This window comes from Schistocerca americana, chromosome 1, assembly GCF_021461395.2.
Source record: "Schistocerca americana isolate TAMUIC-IGC-003095 chromosome 1, iqSchAmer2.1, whole genome shotgun sequence".
NCBI classification, from domain to species: Eukaryota; Metazoa; Arthropoda; class Insecta; order Orthoptera; family Acrididae; genus Schistocerca; species Schistocerca americana.
Genome location: NC_060119.1, coordinates 183,195,961 through 183,221,624, shown reverse-complemented (window position 1 = coordinate 183,221,624; position 25,664 = coordinate 183,195,961). Strand labels below are relative to the sequence as shown.

The 25,664-nt window shown below is 39.7% G+C and overlaps 1 protein-coding gene across 1 annotated transcript in view; it reads left to right on the top strand.

The window, feature by feature from the left end:
• LOC124624822 (kinase suppressor of Ras 2) overlaps positions 1-25,664 on the top strand; it is a 173,689-nt gene that overhangs the window by 114,728 nt on the left and 33,297 nt on the right. Inside the window, exons 13-14 of the mRNA XM_047149163.1 lie at positions 216-401; positions 11,119-11,252. Of these exons, the coding sequence (XP_047005119.1) occupies positions 216-401; positions 11,119-11,252 (320 nt within the window). The remainder of the gene's footprint in view (positions 1-215; positions 402-11,118; positions 11,253-25,664) is intronic.

Below are 25,664 nucleotides of genomic sequence, written 5' to 3'. Positions count from 1 at the left end.
TAATTTTCTTCTAAGGCCAAGTGTGCACTCTGTATTTAATGAGTTGGAGCTATGATTGATTTAACTTTGTTGTTTGCATCCAGTGGGGAATTTAAAAGATTGCAATAACTGTTAATTTTAAGAGCTCACAGCAGTATTGTGTGTAAGAAATTTGTTTTAAGTAATACGTTTCATGTCACAGAAATTTCTCATGAAAAAACAAATGTCTTTGATAGGTTGCAACATTCCGGAAGACAAGGCATGAAAACCTGGTTCTTTTTATGGGTGCTTGTATGAAGCCACCACGACTTGCCATAGTGACAAGTATGTGTAAAGGAATGACGCTGTATACACACATACATTTGCGTAAAGACAAGTTCAATATGAACAAAACCACTATTGTTGCTCAGCAGATATCTCAGGTAATTAAAATTATTGTTTCACTAGGTTAAGATACATGTTCTGAATGTGTCTCATCCGTGAGGAATAAAATTCCCTGCTTTTATATGCTGCTTCATGCTTATAATTATTTGAATGCTGAAAACCATTTTGGCTCTTAAATAAATATTAACAAAAAGGATGTAGGGGAAGACTATTAACTGAGAATACCAAGAAAGATTTGATGAATGAGAGTAGATGTAAACATAAATAGCACTAATTGGTTATCATGGAATGTACTATATGGTGCTGTTACTTGTTGTTTAAGGTGTTCATAAAACTATGTGTGTTGGGTTATGAATTCAACTTAGTGTTGAGGTTCATTATAGCAATGTTCAATTATACTACTACTAGTTGTACATATTTCGGAGTGAATAATTCATGCTACAGAAGACACTATAAATGAAAAAGTTATTTAAATATACTTCTCTTCTACAAGGTCATGATCTCAACCTCATGTAATTGATCACCTACAGTCCGATTCACGAACAATGGCATTTCACATAGGTTGAGGCACATACGGGAATTGCATTATTGCTGGTTCTAAGTGACAGGTGCAGCACACACATACACATACTTTGCACTGAAGAAAGCATGTATCATGCCAAGTATGTCTCTTGGTTGTGTATGTAAAATTTATTGCTTACCACTAGAATCAGCAGTGACAATTTGCAACAGATTGAATGAAAATTCACTAAATAGCTCACTGCAGTCACGTTTAATGTTCACATTGACTAAGACATTTGCAGTAGAGCTCACAGAACACTACTGAGAACTTAATGGCAGTCGGAGAATCTGAGACGTAAGTGCACAGAACATAAACTCAGTGGCCATTGTTCATGTGCCCAACTATAGGAGTGTGGTAACAGCTTTTGGTTCTTCTTCTTTCTTTGACGTTTTCAGTTTTTCCAGTACTCCTTTATCTTCTTGCCATGTTCTATTTTCCTTTCTTCTGTCTATGTGCAGATTAAGTTCTTCCACCTCGTGATAGCCTTCTAAATTTAGTATTTTATTCTTGAAAAGGTTTCTTTCTGTTACTTCTTATTCTTTATTGTTTCTTTCTAGTTCTTTCATCATTTCTGTAATCCATGTTGTTGTGTGTGTATTTTTCTAGAAATACCAGAATATTAGTTTCAGTAGTCTGCTATTGTTCACTCGGTAGAGGTGTCCATAGAAGATTAATCTTAATCTTTGCTTTGCCACAGCTTCTAATATTTTCCCTGTATTTCTGTATGTGTACTTGTTTCTTCTCATTTTCCAACCATCTGTAGTTTGTATTGTACCAATTATTTTGATGATAATCTGTTTTTATAGAACCTCTATTCTGTCGAATTTATAGTTAATTGTTAATCATTCACATGTATATCAACACCACTGTTGTAAACTGTTTAGTTTTGTTTTCTAGATATGTATTTCTTGTTATCAGTATGTTTTGTCAGACCAAGTGCTCTTTCCATTTTATTAACTCTCACATCTACTGCAAATTTTTCTAGTCCTTTCTGCCACATGATTCCTCAAACATATTTGATCTTACCTCTTTTTGTTTCTATGTATTTTTCTATCTTTTCTGTATTTGTCATGAATTTTGTTTGTTCAGCTGAAATTTTACTAGTTCTGTTCACTGTTGCTTTTCCAGAAGATTTATTTGAAAGACTACTTACATCAGTGTGTCTTACATTATTGTAAAATTGTTTGCAAAAGCCAGTCAGTTTGCTTTAATTTAAAGACCAAATATGTCTGCTTGTGTCTGTATGTGTGGATGGATATATGTGTGTGTGTGTGTGTGTGTGTGTGTGTGTGTGTGTGTGCGCGAGTGTATACCTGTCCTTTTTTCCCCCTAAGGTAAGTCTTTCCACTCCCGGGATTGGAATGACTCCTTACCCTCACCCTTAAAACCCACTTCCTTTCGTCTTTCCCTCTCCTTCCCTCTTACCTGATGAGGCGACAGTTTGTTGCGAAAGCTTGAATTTTGTGTGTATGTTTGTGTGTCTATCGACCTGCCAGCGCTTTCGTTTGGTAAGTCACCTCATCTTTGTTTTTATATATAATTTTTCCCACGTGGAATGTTTCCCTCTATTATATTAAATTATTTAACAGTTATATTGCAGATCCATACACATTCCCTGATACACTTACACATGGGATAACCTATCTGAAACCTAAAGATCAAGCAGACACAGCAAACCCAGCTAAATATCGCCCCATAACATGCCTACCAACAATATACAAAATATTAACTTCAGTCATTACACAGAAATTAATGACACATACAACACAGAACAAAATTATAAATGAAGAACAAAAAGGCTGTTGCAAAGGAGCACGAGGATGTAAAGAGCAACTGATAATAGATGCAGAAGTGACATATCAAGCTAAAACTAAACAAAGGTCGCTACACTACGCATACATTGATTACCAAAAAGCTTTTGATAGTGTACCCCACTCATGGTTACTACAAATATTGGAAATATACAAAGTAGATCCTAAATTGATACAGTTCCTAAACATAGTAATGAAAAATTGGAAAACCACACTTAATATCCAAACAAATTCAAATAATATCACATCACAGCCAATACAGATTAAGCGTGGAATATACCAAGGAGACTCATTAAGTCCTTTCTGGTTATGCCTTGCTCTGAACCCACTATCCAACATGCTAAATAATACAAATTACGGATATAATATTACTGGAACATACCCACACAAAATCACACACATGCTATACATGGATGATCTAAAACTACTGGCAGCAACAAATCAACAACTCAACCAATTACTAAAGGTAACTGAACTATTCAGCAATGATAAAAATGGCTTTTGGAACAGACAAATGTAAGAAAAATAGCATAGTCAATGGAAAACACACTAAACAGGAAGATTACATATTGGATAACCACAGCGACTGCGTAGAAGCGATGGAAAAAACAGATGCCTATAAATATCTAGGATACAGACAAAAAATAGGAATAGATAATACAAATATTAAAGAAGAACTAAAAGAAAAATATAGACAAAGACTAACAAAAATACTGAAAACAGAATTGACAGCAAGAAACAAGACAAAAGCTATAAATACTTATGCTATACCAATACAGTGAAACCTCTTTATAACGTTCCTCCATATAATGTTTTCCTCTATGTTACGTCCGTTTTTTTCGGTCCCGACTAAAGGCCCATATAAACAATGTTAAATTTTCCTCTTTACTGCGTTTCTTCTATATTACAGTTTCCTCCATGTAACGCTCATATTTTTGGAACCCTGGTCAATTATTTACCTCTTTATAACGTTTAAGTGACTGGATGTAGACGCATCGTTTTCCGTTATGTGGTTTTTTGCACTGGCTCGGGAAGCCCGCGCTCAGCGTATATGTCAGCGGCAAAACCCGGTCACGTGACATGTGACGCACATTCTGCTTGCGATCTTTTTGGCGCCATTTCAGTCCATGCTTTGTATTAGTACTTAGTAGCGTGTGTCTTCGGTATAACGTTTTTTTAAAGCTTTCATCTGTGGACATGGGTGAAAAGCGGAAGAATATTTCTCTGGAAGAGAAGGTTTCTATTATTAAAAAAGTGGAGGCATCTCCTGGCGTGAGTAGCGTGGAGCTAGCGAAGCAATTGGGACTGACCCCTTCAACACTCAACACTATCATGAAAAACAGATCGTCGATAATAGAAGGGTTTGAGAATTGTGGAAATTCGAAACGTATACGTTTGAAACAATCCACTTACGACGAAATGGAGAAAGTTTTATTAACTTGGTTTCAGCAAGCACGTGCTGCAAACATTCCTATAAACGGAACTACACTCCTGGAAATTGAAATAAGAACACCGTGAATTCATTGTCCCAGGAAGGGGAAACTTTATTGACACATTCCTGGGGTCAGATACATCACATGATCACACTGACAGAACCACAGGCACATAGACACAGGCAACAGAGCATGCACATGCACATGCACATGCGTACGTGCATTGTCCTGTTGGAACAGCAAGTTCCCTTGCCGGTCTAGGAATGGTAGAACGATGGGTTCGATGACGGTTTGGATGTACCGTGCACTATTCAGTGTCCCCTCGACGATCACCAGTGGTGTACGGCCAGTGTAGGAGATCGCTCCCCACACCATGATGCTGGGTGTTGGCCCTGTGTGCCTCGGTCGTATGCAGTCCTGATTGTGGCGCTCACCTGCACGGCGCCAAACACGCATACGACCATCATTGGCACCAAGGCAGAAGCGACTCTCATCGCTGAAGACGACACGTCTCCATTCGTCCCTCCATTCACGCCTGTCGCGACACCACTGGAGGCGGGCTGCACGATGTTGGGGCGTGAGCGGAAGACGGCCTAACGGTGTGCGGGACCGTAGCCCAGCTTCATGGAGACGGTTGCGAATGGTCCTCGCCGATACCCCAGGAGCAACAGTGTCCCTAATTTGCTGGGAAGTGGCGGTGCGGTCCCCTACGGCACTGCGTAGATCCTACGGTCTTGGTGTGCATCCGTGCGTCGCTGCGGTCCGGTCCCAGGTCGACGGGCACGTGCACCTTCCGCCGACCACTGGCGTCAACATCGATGTACTGTGGAGACCTCACGCCCCACGTGTTGAGCAATTCGGCGGTACGTCCACCCGGCCTCCTGCATGCCCACTATACGCCCTTGCTCAAAGTCCGTCAACTGCACATACGGTTCACGTCCATGCTGTCACGGCATGCTACCAGTGTTAAAGACTGCGATGGAGCTCCGTATGCCACGGCAAACTGGCTGACACTGACGGCGGCGGTGCACAAATGCTGCACAGCTAGCGCCATTCGACGGCCAACACCGCGGTTCCTGGTGTGTCCGCTGTGCCGTGCGTGTGATCATTGCTTGTACAGCCCTCTCGCAGTGTCCGGAGCAAGTATGGTGGGTCTGACACACCGGTGTCAATGTGTTCTTTTTTCCATTTCCAGGAGTGTATTTTGAAGGAGAAGGCGCTTCAAATATCACTTCAGCTAGGAATGGACAATTTTAAGGCGTCCAATGGATGGATTGATAAATTTCGACAGCGTCATGGTGTTGTGTACAAATCGGAATGTGGAGAAAGTAAAAGTGTGGACGAACCAACTGTAGCTCAGTGGATACAGAATCTCCCTAATCTGATACAGGGCTACCAACTGTGTGACATTTATAACGCTGACGAAACCGGCATGTTTTTCAATTTAATGCCGGATAAGACATTTACTTTTCGTGGGGAAAATTGCCATGGCGGTAAGAAGAGCAAGGAACGTCTTACCGTTTTGTTGTGTACAAACGCTGATGGCAGTGAAAAACTGAAACCTTTGGTTATCGGGAAGCCAAAAAATCTGAGGTGCTTCAAAAACATTTCCACGTTTCCGCGCAAATATACAAACAATGCCAAGGCATGGATGACGAGTGAAATATTTTTACGTTTTCTAAGAGAATTTGACGCCAAAATGGGGAGTGCTGCAAGAAAAGTGCTGCTGTTTGTGGATAGATGTGCGGCACATCCACCAGACGTACCCTTTCTGAGAAATGTTAAAGTAATTTTCCTGCCACCCAACTGCACCAGCCGTGTGCAACCTTTGGACTTGGGCATAATACACGCCCTTAAGGTTAAATATAGGGCAGCCCTTGTAAAAAAGGCCTTGAATTTGATGGATCAAAGGAAACCGGGAAGCCAGCAAAGCGCACAACTGAAACTGAACATTTTACAGGCAATAAATTTAATTATGTACTCGTGGAGGGAAGTAAGTGCTGAAACTATTAAAAACTGTTTCACAAAAGCGGGATTCTGTGAGAATGAGATGGCAGCTCCTGTGGAAGAAGTTGCAAGTGATTTGCAAGAGTTTCACCAATTAATAGGCAGTGATTCTGTCACTTTTGAGGACTTTGTGGCTGTGGATGACAACGTGGCAACCACAGGAGTACAAAGTATTGAGGAGCTGACTGCAGAGAGAAGTTTGGAGAGTAATAGTGGTAGTGAAAGTGACAGTGACAAGGAAGATGACCCTGTGCCCTCATATACTAAGGCAGCTGAAGCCTTTGAAACATTCAGGAGGTACATGATGGCCCATAGACTTGAGGACAGAACAGTAGTTCAACTTGCTCATTTGGAGCAAGAAATGATTGCCATAGTGTCTAGGAGAAACAGAAAACAAGCAAGCCTGCTTGAATATTTTAAAAAATCATAGGTATGTTATTTTCAGATTGCTTAGGTTCCTAGAGTTTTGTGCAAATTTAAGTTCCATTTGATAATTCAATTATTGAAGTAATTTTTTTGTATCTAATTCTTTTTTAATCTGTCCCATTTACTGTGTTTTTATGTAATATGTTCAGTATATCATAAACAAAATTTGGCTCATATTCTATAATTGGGTCAACTGAAAAATGGGATACCACCTGTCAGCTTTGGAGAATGATGTCAATCTTAAGAATCTGTTATAACTTTTTACTGTACAAACTGATCAATTTACTTTCACCCATCCACCTACCAAGCCCCATGTTTTAATTAAAAAAAAACTAATCAGTTGATACATTGATAATTTGCAATGAATATCATATGTTATGAAAATTTAAAACGTCATGTATTTGTCAAAGCTGATTAGTGGTATCCTGGTCTTCCAGTAATGCCCTATAATTATTATTTGGAAGCCTTCCTCTGTATAGTGTTTTCCTCTATACAGTGTTCAGAATTTGTGGTCCCTTAAAAACGTTATATAGAGGTTTCACTGTATTGACCTACTCATTTGGAGTAGTGAAATGGAGTAACACAGTCCTAGAAGCACTCAATACACTTACACGATCACAATGCCACAAATATAGAATATATCACATACATTCAGCAACAGAAAGATTCACATTAAGCAGGAAGGAAGGAGGAAGGGGATTTATCGATATAAAAAACCTACATTATAGACAGGTAGGCAATTTAAGAAAATTCTTTCTAGAACGAGCAGAAACTAGCAAAATACACAAAGCAATCACTCATATAAATACATCGGCTACACCACTGCAATTTCATAACCACTTCTACAACCCTTTAGATCACATAACATCAACAGATAGAAGAAAGTAAATTGGAAAAAGAAAACACTACATGGCAAGCACCCGTATCATCTAACACAGCCACACATCGATCAAGATGCATCCAACACATGGCTAAGAAAAGGCAATATATACAGTGAGACGGAAGGATTCATGATTGCAATACAGGATCAAACATAAACACCAGATATTACAGCAAGCATATTATTAAAGAGACCAATACCACAACAGATAAATGCAGACTTTACAAACAATAAATAGAAACAGTAGATCGCATCACAAGCGGATGTACGATACTAGCAAATACAGAATACCCCAGAAGACATGACAATGTAGCAAAAATAATACATCAACAACTTGCCATACAACATAAACTAATAAAACAACACGTTCCCACATACAAGTATGCACCACAAAATGTGCTGGAGAATGATGAATGCAAATTATACTGGAACAGAACCATTATAACTGATAAAACAACACCACATAACAAACTTGGCATCATACTCACCAATAAAAAGAAGAAATTAACAATAACTAATCGAAATATCCATACCCAATACAACAAATATACAGAAGAGAACAGGAGAAAAAATTGAAAAATACATCCAACTGGCTGAGGAAGTCAAGGACATGTGGCATCAGGATAAAGTTGACATTATACCAATTATACTATCAACTACAGGAGTCATACCACACAATATCCACCAGTACATCAATGCAATACAGCTACATCCAAACTTATATATACAACTACAGAAATCTGTAATTATTGACACTTGTCCAATTACTCGAAAGTTCCTAAATGCAATGTAACATATACCGTACAGTTAAAAGGAAGTCACGCTTGATCAAGGTCCGTGTCACTTTCCATTTTTAACCAGATATAACGTCTCGGAAAGGAAAGAAGTAATAATAATAGTCAGATAGGTTTGTGGTGTAAATAGTGGTATATATCCTGTGAACATTCAGTATATTCACCAACAAAAGCATACAATAACATTGAGTCAAGAAGATAGCAAAAACATTAAACCTAAGACATTGCATGCGACAAAGGTAAAAATGTGTGGCAGAGGGGTTATGTGTACATATTTGATAATGTCACAACACACAAAAACAAAATACAGAAAAAGACGAAAGTCAAAGGTGAATACTTTGCGACCAAAGGTATTGATCTTGGAGTTGTTAACTGCTTTCAACTGTGCATGAATATCCTGTTTTTATTCAGAATGTAGGTGGCAGGCAGCATGCTGAAGTTAAAGACAGTGTCAGTGCCTGTCTGATACAGAAAGTCTTATGACAGTAGGATGTGCATGTTTAGGTGGCTGTTGAGGATAGTTTGTAGGGACTCAACTGCTACCATGGATGCGCAGATTCCACCTGAATTTTGTTTGATGTTGTGTGAATATGTTACTGTATGGAAATCACTTTGTCTGATGTGCAGTCTGTCATGCCTAACTCAGATCACAATTACAATTTGGGTAACTGCACTGTTAGGTACACTTTGCAGTATGTTGGCCAAAATATCTGTGGTACCAGCATACCCTGAGGGCATTGTTCCTGTTCGCCATTGTCTCATCGCTGTGACATCAGATTGAACTGGGTCTGGGGTTGACTATCAGTGCCCCGTCATTACTGCTACATACACACCTACGTTGCCACCATGTAGGATTTCCTCGGGAGCACTTGACAAGTGTTGTTGCGTGGTGGCTACTCAATCTGAAGGTGTTACCTTGTGGGAGCTTGGCAGGAATCAGACAGGTTCATCTGGCAGTGTGTCAATGCTGCTATGGCAACTGTTTGGGAGATTTGTACTTAACATAGAAATTGAATTGTTGGTGGCCTGAAGCAGTTCGTTGGGCAATTTATCGCTGTATACTGTGAATACTGTTTGCACTTAATGTCAGTAGTTGTTGCTGCCAAATGAGTAGCAACAAATGATCAGACACTGTGGAGGTGTCTACTAAATTAAGTAGATTGCTCCAGAACTCTGATGGGATTTTGTCATCACATTTTTTATGGTATATAACTTGTCTGATACTGAGATTGGTGGATTTTGTACAGTGAGAAATCAACTCGTTTTTTACTCTGTTGCAATGTTTGAAACTAATGCTGTTGTTTGGTGGTCCAAATTACTAATCACCAAAGAAAATTATTTGGGGTTATCAGTAACTTGTCAATGGAATACATTTTCCATTACTGTGAGCCAAGTTTGCAGTTGGGTGGGCCTAAACAGCAATATACGTAATTGCAGAGGCAGTGCAGATAAGCTACTGTGTCCGGCGAGCGAGTATGGCTAAACTGTTCGCCGGTACTGCTAAAGTTTCTTAGCCTGATATAATCACACCTTCAGTTTTTCTGTTAAATTCACTGTACCCTAGTGTGGGACAGGCTCTATCGCCTGCGTTCACGGCTCTGTTATAGAGTTCATTGTTACATATGGCTGTGGCATGCAAGAATTTCCAGGAACGACAGAGTTTTTAAGTTAATGTTAACATCATCTTCCACTTTTGTAGGCATGTTTATTGCACTGTGGTGTGGAGCTGACCATGTGGCCTGCTTTTGTGGAGCTGTTGCAGAATTAGTGCTGCATTTGTTTAGCTGCTCTTGGTTCAATTCAAAGTTGACAAAAGGGCCAGTTCCAAAACCTATATTTTGTTGTGGAATTTGTTAATCCTGTCGATGATGGTGTGGTATAGCTTGTCATTGTTATTCATTGTCTCAGTATGTATTTAACTGTTTGTGAAGGATACTGAACAGAATAAGAGTTCTTAATCGGGGTTGGATAGGTAAATCATATAAATTAAGATTGTATCCTTAAAGAATTCAGATACGACAACATTCAGTCAAGAAGATAGCAAAAAGGCCTGAACTTACAAAGTTACAGCAAAGATCAAAAATGTCTCAGGGAGGCCATGTATACGTATCGATGATTTCACACCACACGCAAAATACATCCCTGCTACAAAAATAACACAAGATGTGTTCTGTAAAAATGTTACTGACTATCTTATTTATTAGTGTCCACCTCTGTAGTTTGTTAGTCCATCATTTTTGTGTGTTTAAAATTAGGGTGAAGTCTGTTATCGCAAAACAGTAAATTTTTTTTTTTTTTTTTTTTTCACCTCTCCTTTATTTCAACGTAAAGGAGTTGCCCGTCATCAGTTCTCATTTGAATCCTTAATGCTTTGTCATGTATCACATCATCTGAACATACCTATATTATATTTTCACTTTAATTATTTCCAGTCCCTTGCCTGAATGAACTGTTTAGTAAGTGCCATAAATGTGTTGTTATTCTGATGTATTAAATGTTATCAGTATTTTTTGTCTTTATCATCATCCTCATAACTACGAGTCTTAAATTTGTAGAGAATGTGATTGTAAAATTTATCATTTAGTTCCTGCAATACTTTGTGTTCAGCGAATTTAAGGGGGAAGTTCTGTTACATATAAGAATGAAAGTCATAGCACTAACATACCTTGGAAATAAATGTATTGAATAAATAAATATTTTAGTGTGTATCCAAATTAACAATAGTATTGAGAGAACTGCTGTAAATAAGAGTTTAAATTTTTGCAGTGTATTTAAGATACAATATTGAAATTTCACAGTTGAAAGTTCTCGGAGCATTTATTTATCTGCTTATTCCTCTCAGGGAATGGGATACCTTCATGCAAGAGGCATCATTCACAAAGATCTGAAGAGCAAGAATATATTCTTAGAAAATGGGAAGGTTGTGATCACTGACTTTGGCTTGTTCAGTGTTACAAAGCTGTGCTATGGAAATAGGTAATGTACTCACTATTTTGTTAACTTATGTTATCACGCAGTTCTGTGGTTGTGTTTTCCAAATAATGTAATGACCAATGAAGTATCTGGTACCAGTAATATAAGAGGCAATGTTTTAAACCCTCTAACTGGGAATCCGAATGGCTATTTGTGGGCGGTGAATGTCTCCACTGAAGGCAATGAGACCATGTAATCGTCTGTTGCAGTCTCAGAGTGTATTTTTCTTCTGTCTGTTGGTTATGGGCAACATTACCATCTCAGTTAAGCGTGTAAATATCTCAGACGACATGCCCGTTTGGTACTGGTTGGGAAGTGAGCAGGTGGGAAGAAATTGCGAACTACTTTCTCCTAGTGGAAATAAAAGTGTTAAGTGTAAAGTGTTAAATGAAAATGTTTAGAAGGCTACTAAATATTTTAGAATATAATGCATTTATTCTTTATCAAGCCACTGAGAAGGCAAAGGAAAATGTTCTTATTAATTCAAGGCTGTGTCTCATAATGCTGGAATGTAATGGGAATAAACCGGACTGCAGGACTTTGTTTTGAAGATTGCATTAAACTATGTCACATTGAAAGCTCATTTTAAGAGATCATATGTGTTTTACACATGGTATGGATCTACTGTTAATTATCTATGAAAATTTCTTGATAAATAGTTCTAGTGGTAGAGCAGTTTAAATAAAATGCTACACCTTGTAACTTGTTTGTCTTCAGAGAAAAAAAAGTACTGAGAGAAATTACTTTTTCATCTTCTGCGCATTTTTATTCTGCTGTGTAATTACTTTCAAGTGATGATTTTATTAATTCTCTTAACATTTAAATTATTGTTTATAGCTGGAATCTTGGCAAGCAATGTCTGTGGTAATGTAGACAGATGGTATATTTTTGCTTACATATGTCTAAAATGTCAATGACTTGTTCGTATAACTTAGTGCAAGTCATGCTAGCTTATGAGACAATGAAGTGAGCCAGAATGCAAACGTTTGATTAGCGATCATCGGTCTAGTACACTGGCGAGCATTGTTGAGGTTTTTAGGTGATGTTTCATGCTCCTACAGGCAAATGTTGGGCTGTTTCACCATTTCTGCTTCACAGTTTACGCAAACATTGAAAATACAATAACACAAATAATGAAGTGTACACAATTCGGTTGCCGTGTCATCCTCAGAGGAGGATGCGGATAGTGGGGTGTGGGGTCAGCACACTACTCTCCCGGTCGTTATGATTGTATTCTTGCCTGAAGCCGATACTATTCAGTCGAGAAGTTCCTCAATTGGCATCACGAGGCTGAGTGCACTCCGAAAAATGGCAACAGCGCATGGCGGCCTGGATGGTCACCCATCCAAGTGCCGACCACGCTCGACAGCGCTTAACTTTGGTGATCTCATGGGAACCGGTGTATCCACTGCGGCAAGCCGTTGCCCACCCTTATTCCTGGTAATGAAATATCCAGTCAACTCCTATGGTTACAGGAAAACTGCTACAAAGAAGGAAAAGATAGTCATGTCTGAAATAGAAGGAAAAGGTAGTAATATCTGAAATATGAAACTTTTTCTCAGTCCATACAATAAAAAGTATGTCACGTCATAATTGATGTATTTGTGCTGTGAAAACTACTCCTTTGCTTTTGGAGCAAACAATTTTAAGAACTAAAATCTTGTATAAAATGTTGTAAGAAAAGGGTTAAGTTAAAGAATAGACATGGAGAAAGGTGCCTTCATCATGCACAGCCAAAATTGTCATTAACTATATAAAGTGAACTTTGTAGGAGAGGCTGCTCCAGCTCATGAGTGCTGTGCTGAGGTGTGGAGTGCTCCTTCCTCCACAGATTGTCGCTCACTGTGAACAGTCAGGTGGGCTGGTGGCATGGCAACCCTCTTGATCTGCCTTATGCAGCTTGCACGATCACCAACATAGTGCTCTTAGCAGCTGCAGCATAGCGACATGCTACCTCGGGGAAATAGGAAGTTAAGAAAATAAAAAAGAAGCATCTGTTTTTAAAAGAAATTGCACACACTTACTGGGTGTCTAAAATTAGATTTACTCTTTTTTTACATAACAACGATGGATATGCCAGGTGTTAGTGTTCACAGTGTTAATGTGGAGGATGGCCTTCATAGTTGCACCCTGAAGAAAAATTTTTTCTTTGATTTTTATTCTTTCATTGCTGAAAAAATTGCTCACAATAATACATAGATCCAAATGTGCACAGATCTGTGCAGTATTTCTGTGGAGCTTGGGAAATGTTTTTTGCTGCAATGAATGAAACCATTGTGATAATTTCAGAATTTTGTTGTGTATATCTTTCATGATAGTTGAATTTTGCAAACTGGTAATTTCCATGTAGTGGAGTGATAATGGCAACTCATTCAGTGAAATCGAGAAAGCAGTGCTGAACAATTTAATTTCCCTTTCAGAGATGATGATCTCTCAGATTATTAGCTGCAGGTAAACCTTTCGGGATGTGAGATCGTGGTCCATGAAACTCTACTGTTTGTCGTTTTGGAGGAGCACCTCTGAGTATGTCCTGCACAGTCCTGGATGAAACGTCAGGAACAGAAGAGTTTCTTGGACCATGACCTCACATCCCAAAAGGTTTACCAGCAGCTATGTCATCCGGTTGGGAAAGCCTTCATTCTATCTCAGATTCTTGTTTTAAAGACGTGATGAGCTGCTTTATCTTGGCTTGATAATCACTGAAACTGATACCTTCAGCCAGATGTGAAGAGTGTTACAATTCCGTATCCCGTTTCCATGAACACTGTGATTTGGTCATGCACGTCAAGTATTAGTTGCTCTTTGCTGTGCAGTGACAGATTTAAATTATTCTGTTGTCTAGTTGTGTTGGCTAAGAACACTAAATATGTTGTCCATTTTAAATCTTTCAGACAACACATTTCTTCCCCTTTCATTTTGAGAGAGATATTTGCTCACAAATGGCAAAGAAAATATCAAGAACTCTGTGCCCAGCTAAATCGACAGCCTGTGCTGTGGTAAGGTATGATCCCATACTCCACTTGCATGTCTTTCAAGAATCCTTTGAATTGGCAGTGATTTGAACTATGATGCCACACAAAATTTACACACTTGACCATAATTTTCATTACACCACCTAGCTCCACTTTTTCAGCACACAATGCCTTTTGGTAATGAAACAGTGAACAGTCAATGTGTCTTTCCCAGATTCGTTCTTGAGGTTAGTTTTCAAACAAGAAACAAAACCTTGATGACAGTTGATCATTTGTGGTGCACCGTGTATGGCTACAGAATGAAGCTAAGACAAATTCGTATGGTCCACTGATTCACAAACAGCTTCAGAAATGTCAAGTCCTGTTGGATGTAATCAGGCAGTACCACATCCAAGAGTTTCTCCGGTACTTGCAGTTCCGTATCTACACAATGCCCAAATACTTAAAGTACAGCACAGTTACATATACCTGTGTTGTCATCAAGTGCTTGCAAAAATGGAACAAAGTTCTTGGATTTTTTCCTGAGCTGTGTTTCTGACTTCGCTATGACATCCAGGATTGGACAAGACACTCTTTGCTTTGAAAGACAATCTCCTTCAGTTGGCTGCAGCTCCATTGGAAACAAACATTGTGCTACTGCTTCCAGACATCATTTTGGAGAGATCCTATAGAAAACGGCTTGCCACTTATTGCTATCATGTGAACAACTTCGTAGGTTTCTCGACCTGCTCTCTCAGTTCCGTTTTCTACTATGTCATTCACCTGAATAGTATGAATGCTTTACATCATGAAATATGTTAAGTATTTGTGTAACATCTGTCCTGAGAATTCTTTTTTAGACTTAGGTCTCCTGGTATGTTGTTCTTAAGCTTGGCTGCTAGTTCTCTGCGTGCTTCACCTTCTGTCTGCTCATAATGCACTGCGTAAAGACATGAAAAATGATGCTGTACGTTGTATTTCTTCTTCTTTTCTTTTAGTGTTCAACCATGAGGTTGGTTTGCAGCAGAGCTCTATTCCTCTCTTCTGTCTGCCTTCCTCTTCATTTCCACGTATGTCTTACATCCAACGTCATTCATGATCTGTTACATGTATGATATCTTTGGTCGCCCCCGCCGATTCCTTTCCTCAATAGCTCCTTCTCCTATTGTTCCAATGATGTTTTTGTGTCGTAGGATGTGCCCTACAAGTTCATCTCTTCTTGTTTGGACGTGCCTCCACAGAGATCTGGTTTCCTGTACTCTTCTAAGCACCTCATTTCATATCAGCACACACTCCGCTGCAGAGAGAAAATCTCATTCTGGAAACATTCCCCAGGCTGTGGCTAAGCCATGTCTCCGCAATATCCTTTCTTTCAGGAGTGCTAGGTTTGCAGGAGAGCTTCTGTTAAGTTTGAAAGGTAGGAGACGAGGTACTGGCAGAAGTAAAGCTGTGAGGACGGGGCGTGAATCGTGCTTGGGTAGCTCAGTTGGTAGAGCACTTGCCCGTGAAAGGCAAAGGTCCCGAGTTCGAGTCTCAGTCCGGCACACAGTTTTAATCTGCCAGGTGGTTTCGTATCAGCGCACACTCCACTGCAGAGTGAAAATCTCATTCTGGAACCTCTTCATTTGTTACTTTGTCTCTCCAGCTGATCTCTTTTTAGCAGAATTAAATACTTTGACATACAAGGCACTGCAGATGCCCATCCCTCTCAATAAATACAAATGTATCCTCCAATTGAGGGACTGGACTTCTGTGGCTGACCATAGCTGCCATTGAACACTGATTGTTGCATCGGCTGCGGCTTAATGCAGTCAGGGATCAGAGTATTTACTTTTCCTCACCACGTGGGCTCTAAGTCACAGCAGTGAGCACTCCTGTGGGGCTGCCCTCCCTGGGATGCTGTTGAAGCAACCTTTTGGAAGAGGTTGCATAAATATACAAGGTGTACAACTTTGCTTCCGCTGTTTACCGATAGGTGGCGACAACGGTAAGTAGCAGTCAAAAGAAACAGATCGCAAATGTCAGGCAGTTAGCTCGGGCCTCGGTCAGCGCAACCTCATTCAAGCATTAGTCGATTTGTGTCTGCATCATAAAGCTGTTCTTGATTGAAAATGTCAGTTTACGAGCCTAATTCTCATAATTTGCAGGAGGCGTTACTGTTTTGTTTCAGTATGAAGAAAACAGGGGCTGAGTCTCATTGAATGCTCTCAAGTATGTATGGTAAGGACGCTATTAGTGAAAGAACGTGTTGTGAGTGGTTTCAACGCTTCAAGAACGGTGATTTTAATGTCATAGACCGGCATAGTGGTGGAAGAGAGAATGTGTTTGAAGATGCAGAATTGGAGACATTGCTGAGTGAAGACTCGCATCAAACTCGGGAAGATTTGGCGTGATTAGTGGGAATAACACAGCAAGCCATTTCAAAACGTCTCAAGGCTATGGGCATGATTCAGAAAAAAGGAACTTGGGTCCCGTGTGAGCTGAAACCAAGAGACGTTAAAACGGCATTTGTATGTTTGTGAACAGTTGCTTCAGAGGCAAAAACAGAAGGGATTTCTACATCACATTGTGACCGGGGATGAAAAATGAGTTCATTACAATAACCCTAAACACACAAAATCATGGGGATATCCCAATGCTTCCACGTTGATGGCCAAATCGAATATTCACGGCTCCAAGATCACATTCTGCATTTGGTGAGACCAGCTCGGCATCATGTACTATGAGGTGTTAAAACCAAGTGAAACAATCACAGGTGCTTGTTATCGAATGCAATTAATGCGTATGAGCAGAACGTTAAAAGATAAACGGCCGCAATACAGCAAGAGGCACGATAAAGTGATTTTGTAGTACAACGATGCTCGACCTCATGTTGCAAAAGAGGTCAAAACATACTTGGAAACGTTAAAATGGGAAGTCCTACCCCACCCGCCAAATTCTCCAGACATTGCTCCCTCTGACTATCACCTGTTTAGATCAGTGGCGCTTGGCCTGGCTGACCGACACTTCCAATCTCGTGAAGAAGTCACAAATTGCATCGATTCGTGGATCACTTGAAAAGATGAACAATTTTTTCAACGCAGGCTTCGTACACTACCCAAAAGATGGGAGAAGGTAGTGGCCAGTGATGGAAAATACTTTGAATGATATATGTGTAACCAATTTGTTTAATTAATGCCTCAAATATTGGGGTAAAAATGGTGGAAGCAAAGTTGTACACCTTGTACATACGCATTGAGAGTCACGGGGTCGAAGGAAGACAAAAGGAGAAAATAATTACTGATCGAGAAGGAAGGGAAGAAGAAGCCAAATATGGGCCATGAGAAAGAGAAAGGAGAGAGACAGACAGTGGGTGTGATTTTGTAAGTGGAAAATTAAATAGAAAGGAATAGAGTTAAGCGGTGGCAGGCAATATTGATATATTGTGCTTAGATTTGGAGATAAGGGTGTAGGATTAAGTAGTTCAAGTAGGATGTGTTGAGTATATGGCAAAGTGGAAGCTAACGCACAAAGAATTTGAGTAAATAAGGAGGATATTTAGATGAGATCCGATGTTTGCAGCCTTTCCACCATTGAATGAACAGCATGAAGATCGGGATGCTCACCATCAACAGCTGCACTTACAGTTTTTTTGCTTGTCAAGTTTCTGATACAAAAAAGACAAAAGACCATATTCTTATCTGGGAATTCTGAACTTTATCACCTAATACAAAAACTAGAGCCATTAACAAATCTGACGGGATTTGAGTTGCCTAGAATTTTTTCTTCATTGCAAGAACATATCTTCATGAAGAGAAACATTATTGCAGCCAGGTTAGAATTTTGGCAAAAAGGACGGGTCCGCAATCAATCATATGCAGACAAGGCTGCTGACCTACATGGTTTAAGTAGGAATTGCAATTTTAAATATTTGTGCATGCAGAATCATGCACTCTCTCTAATCAGAAATGTAGTACTGCATCTTACACCTGACACTGAACTGAGAAGCCACACGTGGTAGAAACCAGACCTGTGCCTAATGGAAATAATGTGGATAGTTCAATCCCTTGAGTCTGCCCATGGTTTCTTTATGATGCAAGATGATATTACAATAGTCAGCTCTTCAGTACCGGTTATCCAATACAGTGGAGCCACTACCTGCTTATAAACAATCATGCCAACGTGTGGCTGTGTCAGCAGCGGAGCCATTCTCCAGGTGTAAACATTGTTTCAGTTGCCGCATATACAGCATGTACCTACATTGGCACACAACATGCCGTGGATGTGGAATAAAAGGGCACTTTTAAGAGATTTGTTTTAGCAGTTGTAATGCAGATATGTCCCAACCTGTTGAAGTGCACCAAGTGCGTATAAAGGCTAGGGAAGTGCCGACTTCTCAGGATGAAATGTAGCAAATGTACTTAGATGTGTTCACAGGCAGGTACTCTGTGACATTACATCTGGACACTGCCGCTTCTGCGTCCTTGCTATATCAATCTTCTTAACGTAATTTTAGGGGTGCCTCCTTTGCAGGCAGACAAGACAAACCTGTGGTCCTGTGGACATCATTAGATACCCTTGCTAGGAAACCTTCCAGTTTTACTTAGAAGAAGTCATTTTTCCAGTAAATCTTCTGATGGTGGCTGATGCCAAAGTGGACAGTATTTTGGAGTCACACCTTTTTCATGCTTTTAGAATCAATATTCGTGAAACAGCAAAAGGAATAAAATGCACCCTGTGCAAGTGTTCTATCAGGTAGACTTGGGTCAATGGACTAGATTGGAACAAGTGGTAGATTTTGTTGTGGCCACCGCTCACATGGAAATGATGCCTGACACTGCATATAACACGCACTGGGGTCTTCTAATAATTTGCAGGGCCATCCAGACTGAAGTCTGCAACATGTCAGAGTGGCTTCATGGCTGTCAATCACCTCACCCTCTTTCATATTTTTAATCCGTCACCAATGCATCTCTTCACTGAGGCCAGTGCCTTCAAGGTGGGCACTCTGCTGTGGGCACAGAAATTCGGGCACCACCTAACCTGGATCCGCAGGGTCATCACAGGCATCTAGAGCTAACATCATATAAGAGAGCCCTCAACTACCCAGCAAACAGATAGATGTTGCTGCAGTCGTGAGCTCTTATCAGTTAATTAAAGAACCAGCTTAAGAACACAGTTTAGGCCATTCAAATTTCCAAAATTTATTTGCATTATTTTCTGTAGAATATGTGTGCATACAGTTTGAAAATTCATTTGAAAAGCTCGCAGTTCTAAATGAATGACATCGCTGAAAGGAAGGTGGAATGTCATTCGTGCAAAATCAGGTTTCACAATTTAAATGAAACTGTGGTGAAGGAAAAGGGGCCAGCTTGTGATTTTGGTCCCCATATTGAAGTTATGGTTGTAGTGACGGACTGATGTGTAGTCTAGCACTAATTGTAGGGTAGGTTGCGAGGTGATACTTTTGGTTGCGAGTTGATAAAGCCAATGAATGCTAAATAAAGGTTGTGATAACAGATTGACTTGTTGCATTACCTAATGTTTATGTTCGTGCCATATGTAATGCAGTTTGCCATTTTATGAACCTTTCATCAACAAAATTAAAATTGGAAGATTAATTCAGAGAACATATATTATATCATGAACATAATTCAGGTATTTTGATGCATATTACATAAACTACTTAAAATGCAAGGGATTGTGTGTGTATAGTGTGGCTTTTACCTTAGAAGGAAATGTTAAGTGCAATGTAGATGAAAATATTCATGTATTTTGCAGTTTGTTTTGAGAAGGTAGCATTGTTTCAAGACCTGTATTTGGGTATTTGTAAAGTAATTCAGATTCATCTAATGCAAACATATCTATTACATTCTCTGTGCCTGCAGTATACTGCAGTGTTGAATATTCTACCTCCTGAGAAATTTGTTTCGATTGCAGTGTTGTATCCTGTATTGATGCCTTGCACATGCAGAGCTTCTATAGTTATGTCACTGTAATTTTCAAATATTAAATGCTCATCGTTTCACGATGTTAATTTAAGCATTCGATACCACCATCATCAAGATAGTGGACATAAATGACTCTTCGACTGCACCATGCATGTTGTTGTTGTTGTTGGTGGTGGTGGTGGTGGTGGTGGTGGTGGTCGTCTTCAGTCCTGAGACTGGTTTGATGCGGCTCTCCATGCTACTCTCTCCTGTGCAAGCTTCTTCATCTCCCAGTACCTACTGCAACCTACATCTTTTAGAATGTACTTAGTGTATTCATCTCTTGGTCTCCCTCTACGATTTCTACCCTCCAATACTAAGTTGGCGATCCCTTGATGCGTCAGAACATGTCCTACCAACCGATCCCTTCTTCTAGTCAAGTTGTGCCACAAACCCCTCTTCTCCCCAATTCTGTTCAATACCTCCTCATTAGTTATGTGATCTACCCGTCTAATCTTCAGCATTCTTCTGTAGCACCACATTTCGAAAGCTTCTATTCTCTTCTTGTCCAAACTAATTATCGTCCATGTTTCAGTTCCATACATGGCTACACTCCATACAAACACTTTCAGAAACGACTTCCTAACACTGCAATCTATACACGATGTTCACAAATTTCTCTTCTTCAGAAATGCTTTCCTTGCCATTGCCAGTATACATTTTATATCCTCTATACTTCGACCATCATCAGTTATTTCGCTCCCCAAATAGCAAAACTCCTCTACTACTTTAAGTGTCTCATTTCCTAATCTAATTCCCTCAGCATCACTCGACTTAATTTGACTACATTCCATATCCTTGTTTTGCTTTTGTTGATGTTCATCTTATATCCTCCTTTCAAGACACTGTCGATTCTGTTCAACTGTTCTTCCAAGTTCTTTCCTGTCTCTGACACAATTACAGTGTCATTGGCGATCATCAGAGTTTTTATTTCTTCTCCATGGATTTTAACACCTACTCCGAATTTTTCTTTTGTTTCCTTTACTGCTTGCTCAATACACAGATTGAATGACATCGGGGAGAGGCTACAACCCTGTCTCACCCTTCCCAACCACTGCTTCCCTTTCATGTCCCTCAACTCTTGTAACTGCCATCTGGTGTCTGTACAAATTGTAAGTAGCTTTTCGCTCCCTGTATTTTACCCCTGCCACCTTCAGAATTTGAAAGAGAGTATTCCAGTCAACATTGTCAAAAGCTTTCTCTAAGTCTGCAAATGCTAGAAACGTAGGTTTGTCTTTCCTTAATTTATCTTATAAGATAAGTTGTAAGGTCAGTATTGCCTCACATGTTTCAACATTTCTATGTAATCCAAACTGATCTTCCCCAAGGTCGGCTTCTACCAGTTTATCCATTCGTCTGTAAAGAATACGTTAGTATTTTGCAGCTGTGACTTATTAAACTGATACTTCGGTAATTTTCACATCTGTCAACACCTGTTTTCTTTGGGATTGGAATTATTATATTCTTCTTGAAGTCTGAGGGTATTTCGCCTGTCTCATACACAGGGTGTATACGGCCCGGGAGATCCGGGAAAAACCCAGGAATTTTTTCATTCGGGAGAAATCCGGGAATTTTTTAGAATTCCGGGATTTTTCATTGTTTCAGATTTCAGTTAAATTTTAGAAAATTGGTAATTTACACAATGCACAGACCAGTTTGCCGACACCGAAAAGTGTCAAAGCCTTTAGGTCGAAGATTATGCAGTACGTCCGTAACAACTAATGTGCATTCGATGTGTGTCACATCACAATTGTTTACATTTCAAACAAAAAAAAATGTTCAAATTTGTGTGAAATCTTATGGGACTTTGTTAAGGTCATCAGTCCCCAAGCTTACACACTACTTAACCTAAATTATCCTAAGGACACACACACACACACACACACACACACACACACACACACACACACACACACACACCCATGCACGAGGGAGGACTCGAACCTCCGCCCGTGCCAGCCGCACAGTCCATGACTGTGGCACCTTAGACCGCTCAGCTAACCCCGTGCGGCTTACATTTGTAACAGATCACTGAAAAATATTCTGAATAGTGGCTTGAGAAGTGTTACTTTCAAAGTAAATTTCCGTGCAAGACGATTTATGTTACGTGTGAGAATGTGCAGTGGATTTCTTAAATCGCAAGGCGTTTTAACTCTTTCAAAACGTAACACTTGAGGATCAGCTATTTGATAAATTTCGGGCCCAGAAGATGTCATTTATGCCACAATTTAAAATTTTACCGGCACATTTGTATTTGATATGACTTAACGTGTAACACACGTTAAAAAAAGACTGAGCCTCAAGTTAGTTTTCATATTGAATGTTGTTCTTTCATAGATATAAAAATTATGCAATTGATGGCAAAAAATGTAATTGTCCTTCAAAAAAAAGTGCATAATGTGTTACTGAGCAATGTCACACATCTCTTCATGTCAGAATACTTAGACTTTTCTATAGTATAGAAAAGACGAAGTGTTCTGGCATGCAGAGCAATACCAGTTTGCTCCTTTTCTACTTTTTTTGCCGGTGAATTGTATCTTCGTCTCCGAACAGCTCTAATGTTTGCTACTACTTCTTTCTAACTTATCCTATAAATGGACATCAGAAGGCAGCACCAGTCACGTGGCAGGTAGCAGGACATCCGTACCTTGCTCTCGTACGATATTAGTCGCTTTAGAGCGAAAACCTGTGTCAAGCGCAGCTACTATATTTTCTTCTCTAAAATTTGCTTTCAGTAAGGACAAGTATGTATTTTACCTCTTCCATTCCTCAATTTTTCTGATTCTATTATTGTTTTTATTTAAATACAAAAGCTTGCGGTTTAATCGTTGTTAAAGAACTTTAATTACTTTCTTTCGTTTTAGAATAAGAGATTTTTTCCGTAAAATATTTTGCGCATTTTTACAGTCTTTTCTTTTTGTGTTGCTAAATTTTACCTCTGGTCTTTATTTTAATACTTAATTTCTTAAATTAAGTTTATTTTTCAAATATTTTTTAATCACGAAAGTTAATGTTTGAAATGTATATTTAAACATCTATGGGAGTTGGCAGTTTAAAATAAATAACACTATCATATTCATTTGTTTTAAAGACATTTTATTAAAGAAACATTTTAATTATTATTAGACAATATAACCAATAATTTAGAAGGAAGTACCATGTTTAACAACAAATAGTGTAATTTAAGAATTGACTTTGGAGAAGAGCTCACTTGGAGCTGTGTGCGAGAGCATTGATTTGTTCTGTAATAGATTCTCGCTCTGTCTGAGCGCTTTTTAGGTCCCCTCAAATTTTGCCTTCTTCTCTTTAAGCTGTCTTATTTCTGCATCAACAATCTTCCTTTTAGTCAGATGATCCTTTATCCTGGATGACTCGTCATTTCAATTTTTGAGGCCTTCAGCATATCGATCTCATGAGTTTCCTACAGAGTGTATTAGGGACTTTGTTATAGGCACTCCTTGGACTCCGCCGTGTCTCTTGACTGCGTCGTACACCAGTCTTCTGCTCAGTACAGATTGTACCCTCATATTCTCGAAGAGGCACTCTTTGTTCACCGAGAATCCTTGCTCCGCATCTGCTTGACCGTGTGACAAAGTGAGCGCGATTTCCGTTGCCTTCTGCAGCTTGTGGCACGTTGCATTCTGGCACTTGAGACATTTCATACAGAACTCATCCAGCTGTTGCTCCTTTTTGTTGAATGTTTCGAATTTTTTTTGCAGTTCTTCTTTACAACAGAAGCATATTGCGCTTCTGCTTTATTGGCACATCCACCGTCCATCCAATTGCTCTCCACCAAAATCTGTAGAAAAGAATGAAATCCTTTGGGACCAGCCTCCCTGCACGCTATTGTGGGATCAAAGCAGCTTACAGCTTTTGTCAACCTAAAGTGTAGGGGAGATTTCTCCATCAACTTTGACACGAGCTTGATCATTCCTCTTCTGCATTCGTTCTGGAACTTAACGATTTCAAGGGCTGTGTGAGAGCTGTACTTTCTGAACTCATTCTTGACAGTGAACCTAATCTTGACGTGGTTCACACCCAAAAGATTGGATTCTTTGTCCAAATTAACTGACAGCAAGATCTTCATCGGCTGGACAAATCGTGTCATCATTGTCTCCATTATCTCTGTCAAAGCAGAGTGGAGGAACGGTGCTAGTTGCCAATCAGATTGGAAATCCTTTAGGAAAGGCATCAAGTCTCCAGCAAGAGTCTTGAAAAAGGCAATTTTCGGACAGAGTCGCTTGTCCTTGAGGTGGTCCTCCACTTCTTTATAGCTGGCACATTTTGGTTTGTTTTTTTCTTCCAGTTTTCCAAAAAATACTCGCAGAAACGGAAGCATTACTAGAGCTCGCTCAGCAACTTCCACATTCTCCAGCCATCGGATAGCGCAGAACTTTAAGGGAAACAGTTCCGATTCTGTTGTCAAAATATACAGAGCTCTTCTGGCAGGGACATCTTTAAAAAGATTGTACGAGGCACGTAAAAACTGAATTATCATCTACTGTCTTTCCTGAATTGTGGACTTAAAGGCGCTGTGAACAACGTGAAGTCCACACGTTTCAATTTCCAGTAAAACGGTGTCTACTCCTTCAGTTTCTTTCAAAAAATTTTTAAGTTCCCTTAAGAACGCGAAGTTGACATTAGGGCCGTCCATCGACACTTGTAAAAGTTTTTTCATTGCTTCGCCAGGAATTTTTTTCTTGAAGGACTCTAGTAGCTTAGCTGCCGTTGAACTGCCTAGAAAAGCGGATGCGTAGTAACGGGTGCATACTAGATTTTTTTTTTTAATGTCCCAATAACGCACTAAAATGTTCATCTGGATTCTTTTGCACACCTTGTTCAAATGATTCGTCAAAACAAATAACAATCCTTGATGCATTTACGACGTCAGATTTAATTTCAGACTCAAAGAAGGGAGCTAGTCCATATTGCACGATATAACCGATTTTGTCCTTTTGTAAACGCATGTTCTTGGCCACTTCGTTGTTGGGGAACATTGCGGGGAAAAGCAACATGTCGTTCGCAGAACTATGCAGTGACTTGTGTGAAACGATGCACTCCAAACACCACAGTATTTCCGCCTTTGTTACTTCGTTCTTTATTGTCATCCGATCAATTCCCCTTAGTTTATCCCCAGGTTTTGACATTGCAGTGACATCCTTCTGCGGAGGCGCAGCAATTCCAGCGGCCAACACCACTGTTGTTGACCCAGCTGAATCTGCAGATGTGGTAGTGGAAGTAGAATCTGTCTGCTGGGTTGAAGTGGTCACCGCCGGTCGGGTGTAGACGTACAAACTTGGTGTGCTTCCCATGGCAGCTGCTTTTGCAACGTGCTTCTTGGATTTTGTCATGTGACTTGTAAGAGCCGATCTTACCATAGTACGGATGTTAATGAGGGTCCCTGGACAAAATCCACGTTTAGCACTATAAAGGTCTGTGGGTACTTTCACCAACCAATCCTTGAATGCTCGATCTGAAAACCAGCTATCTTGAAA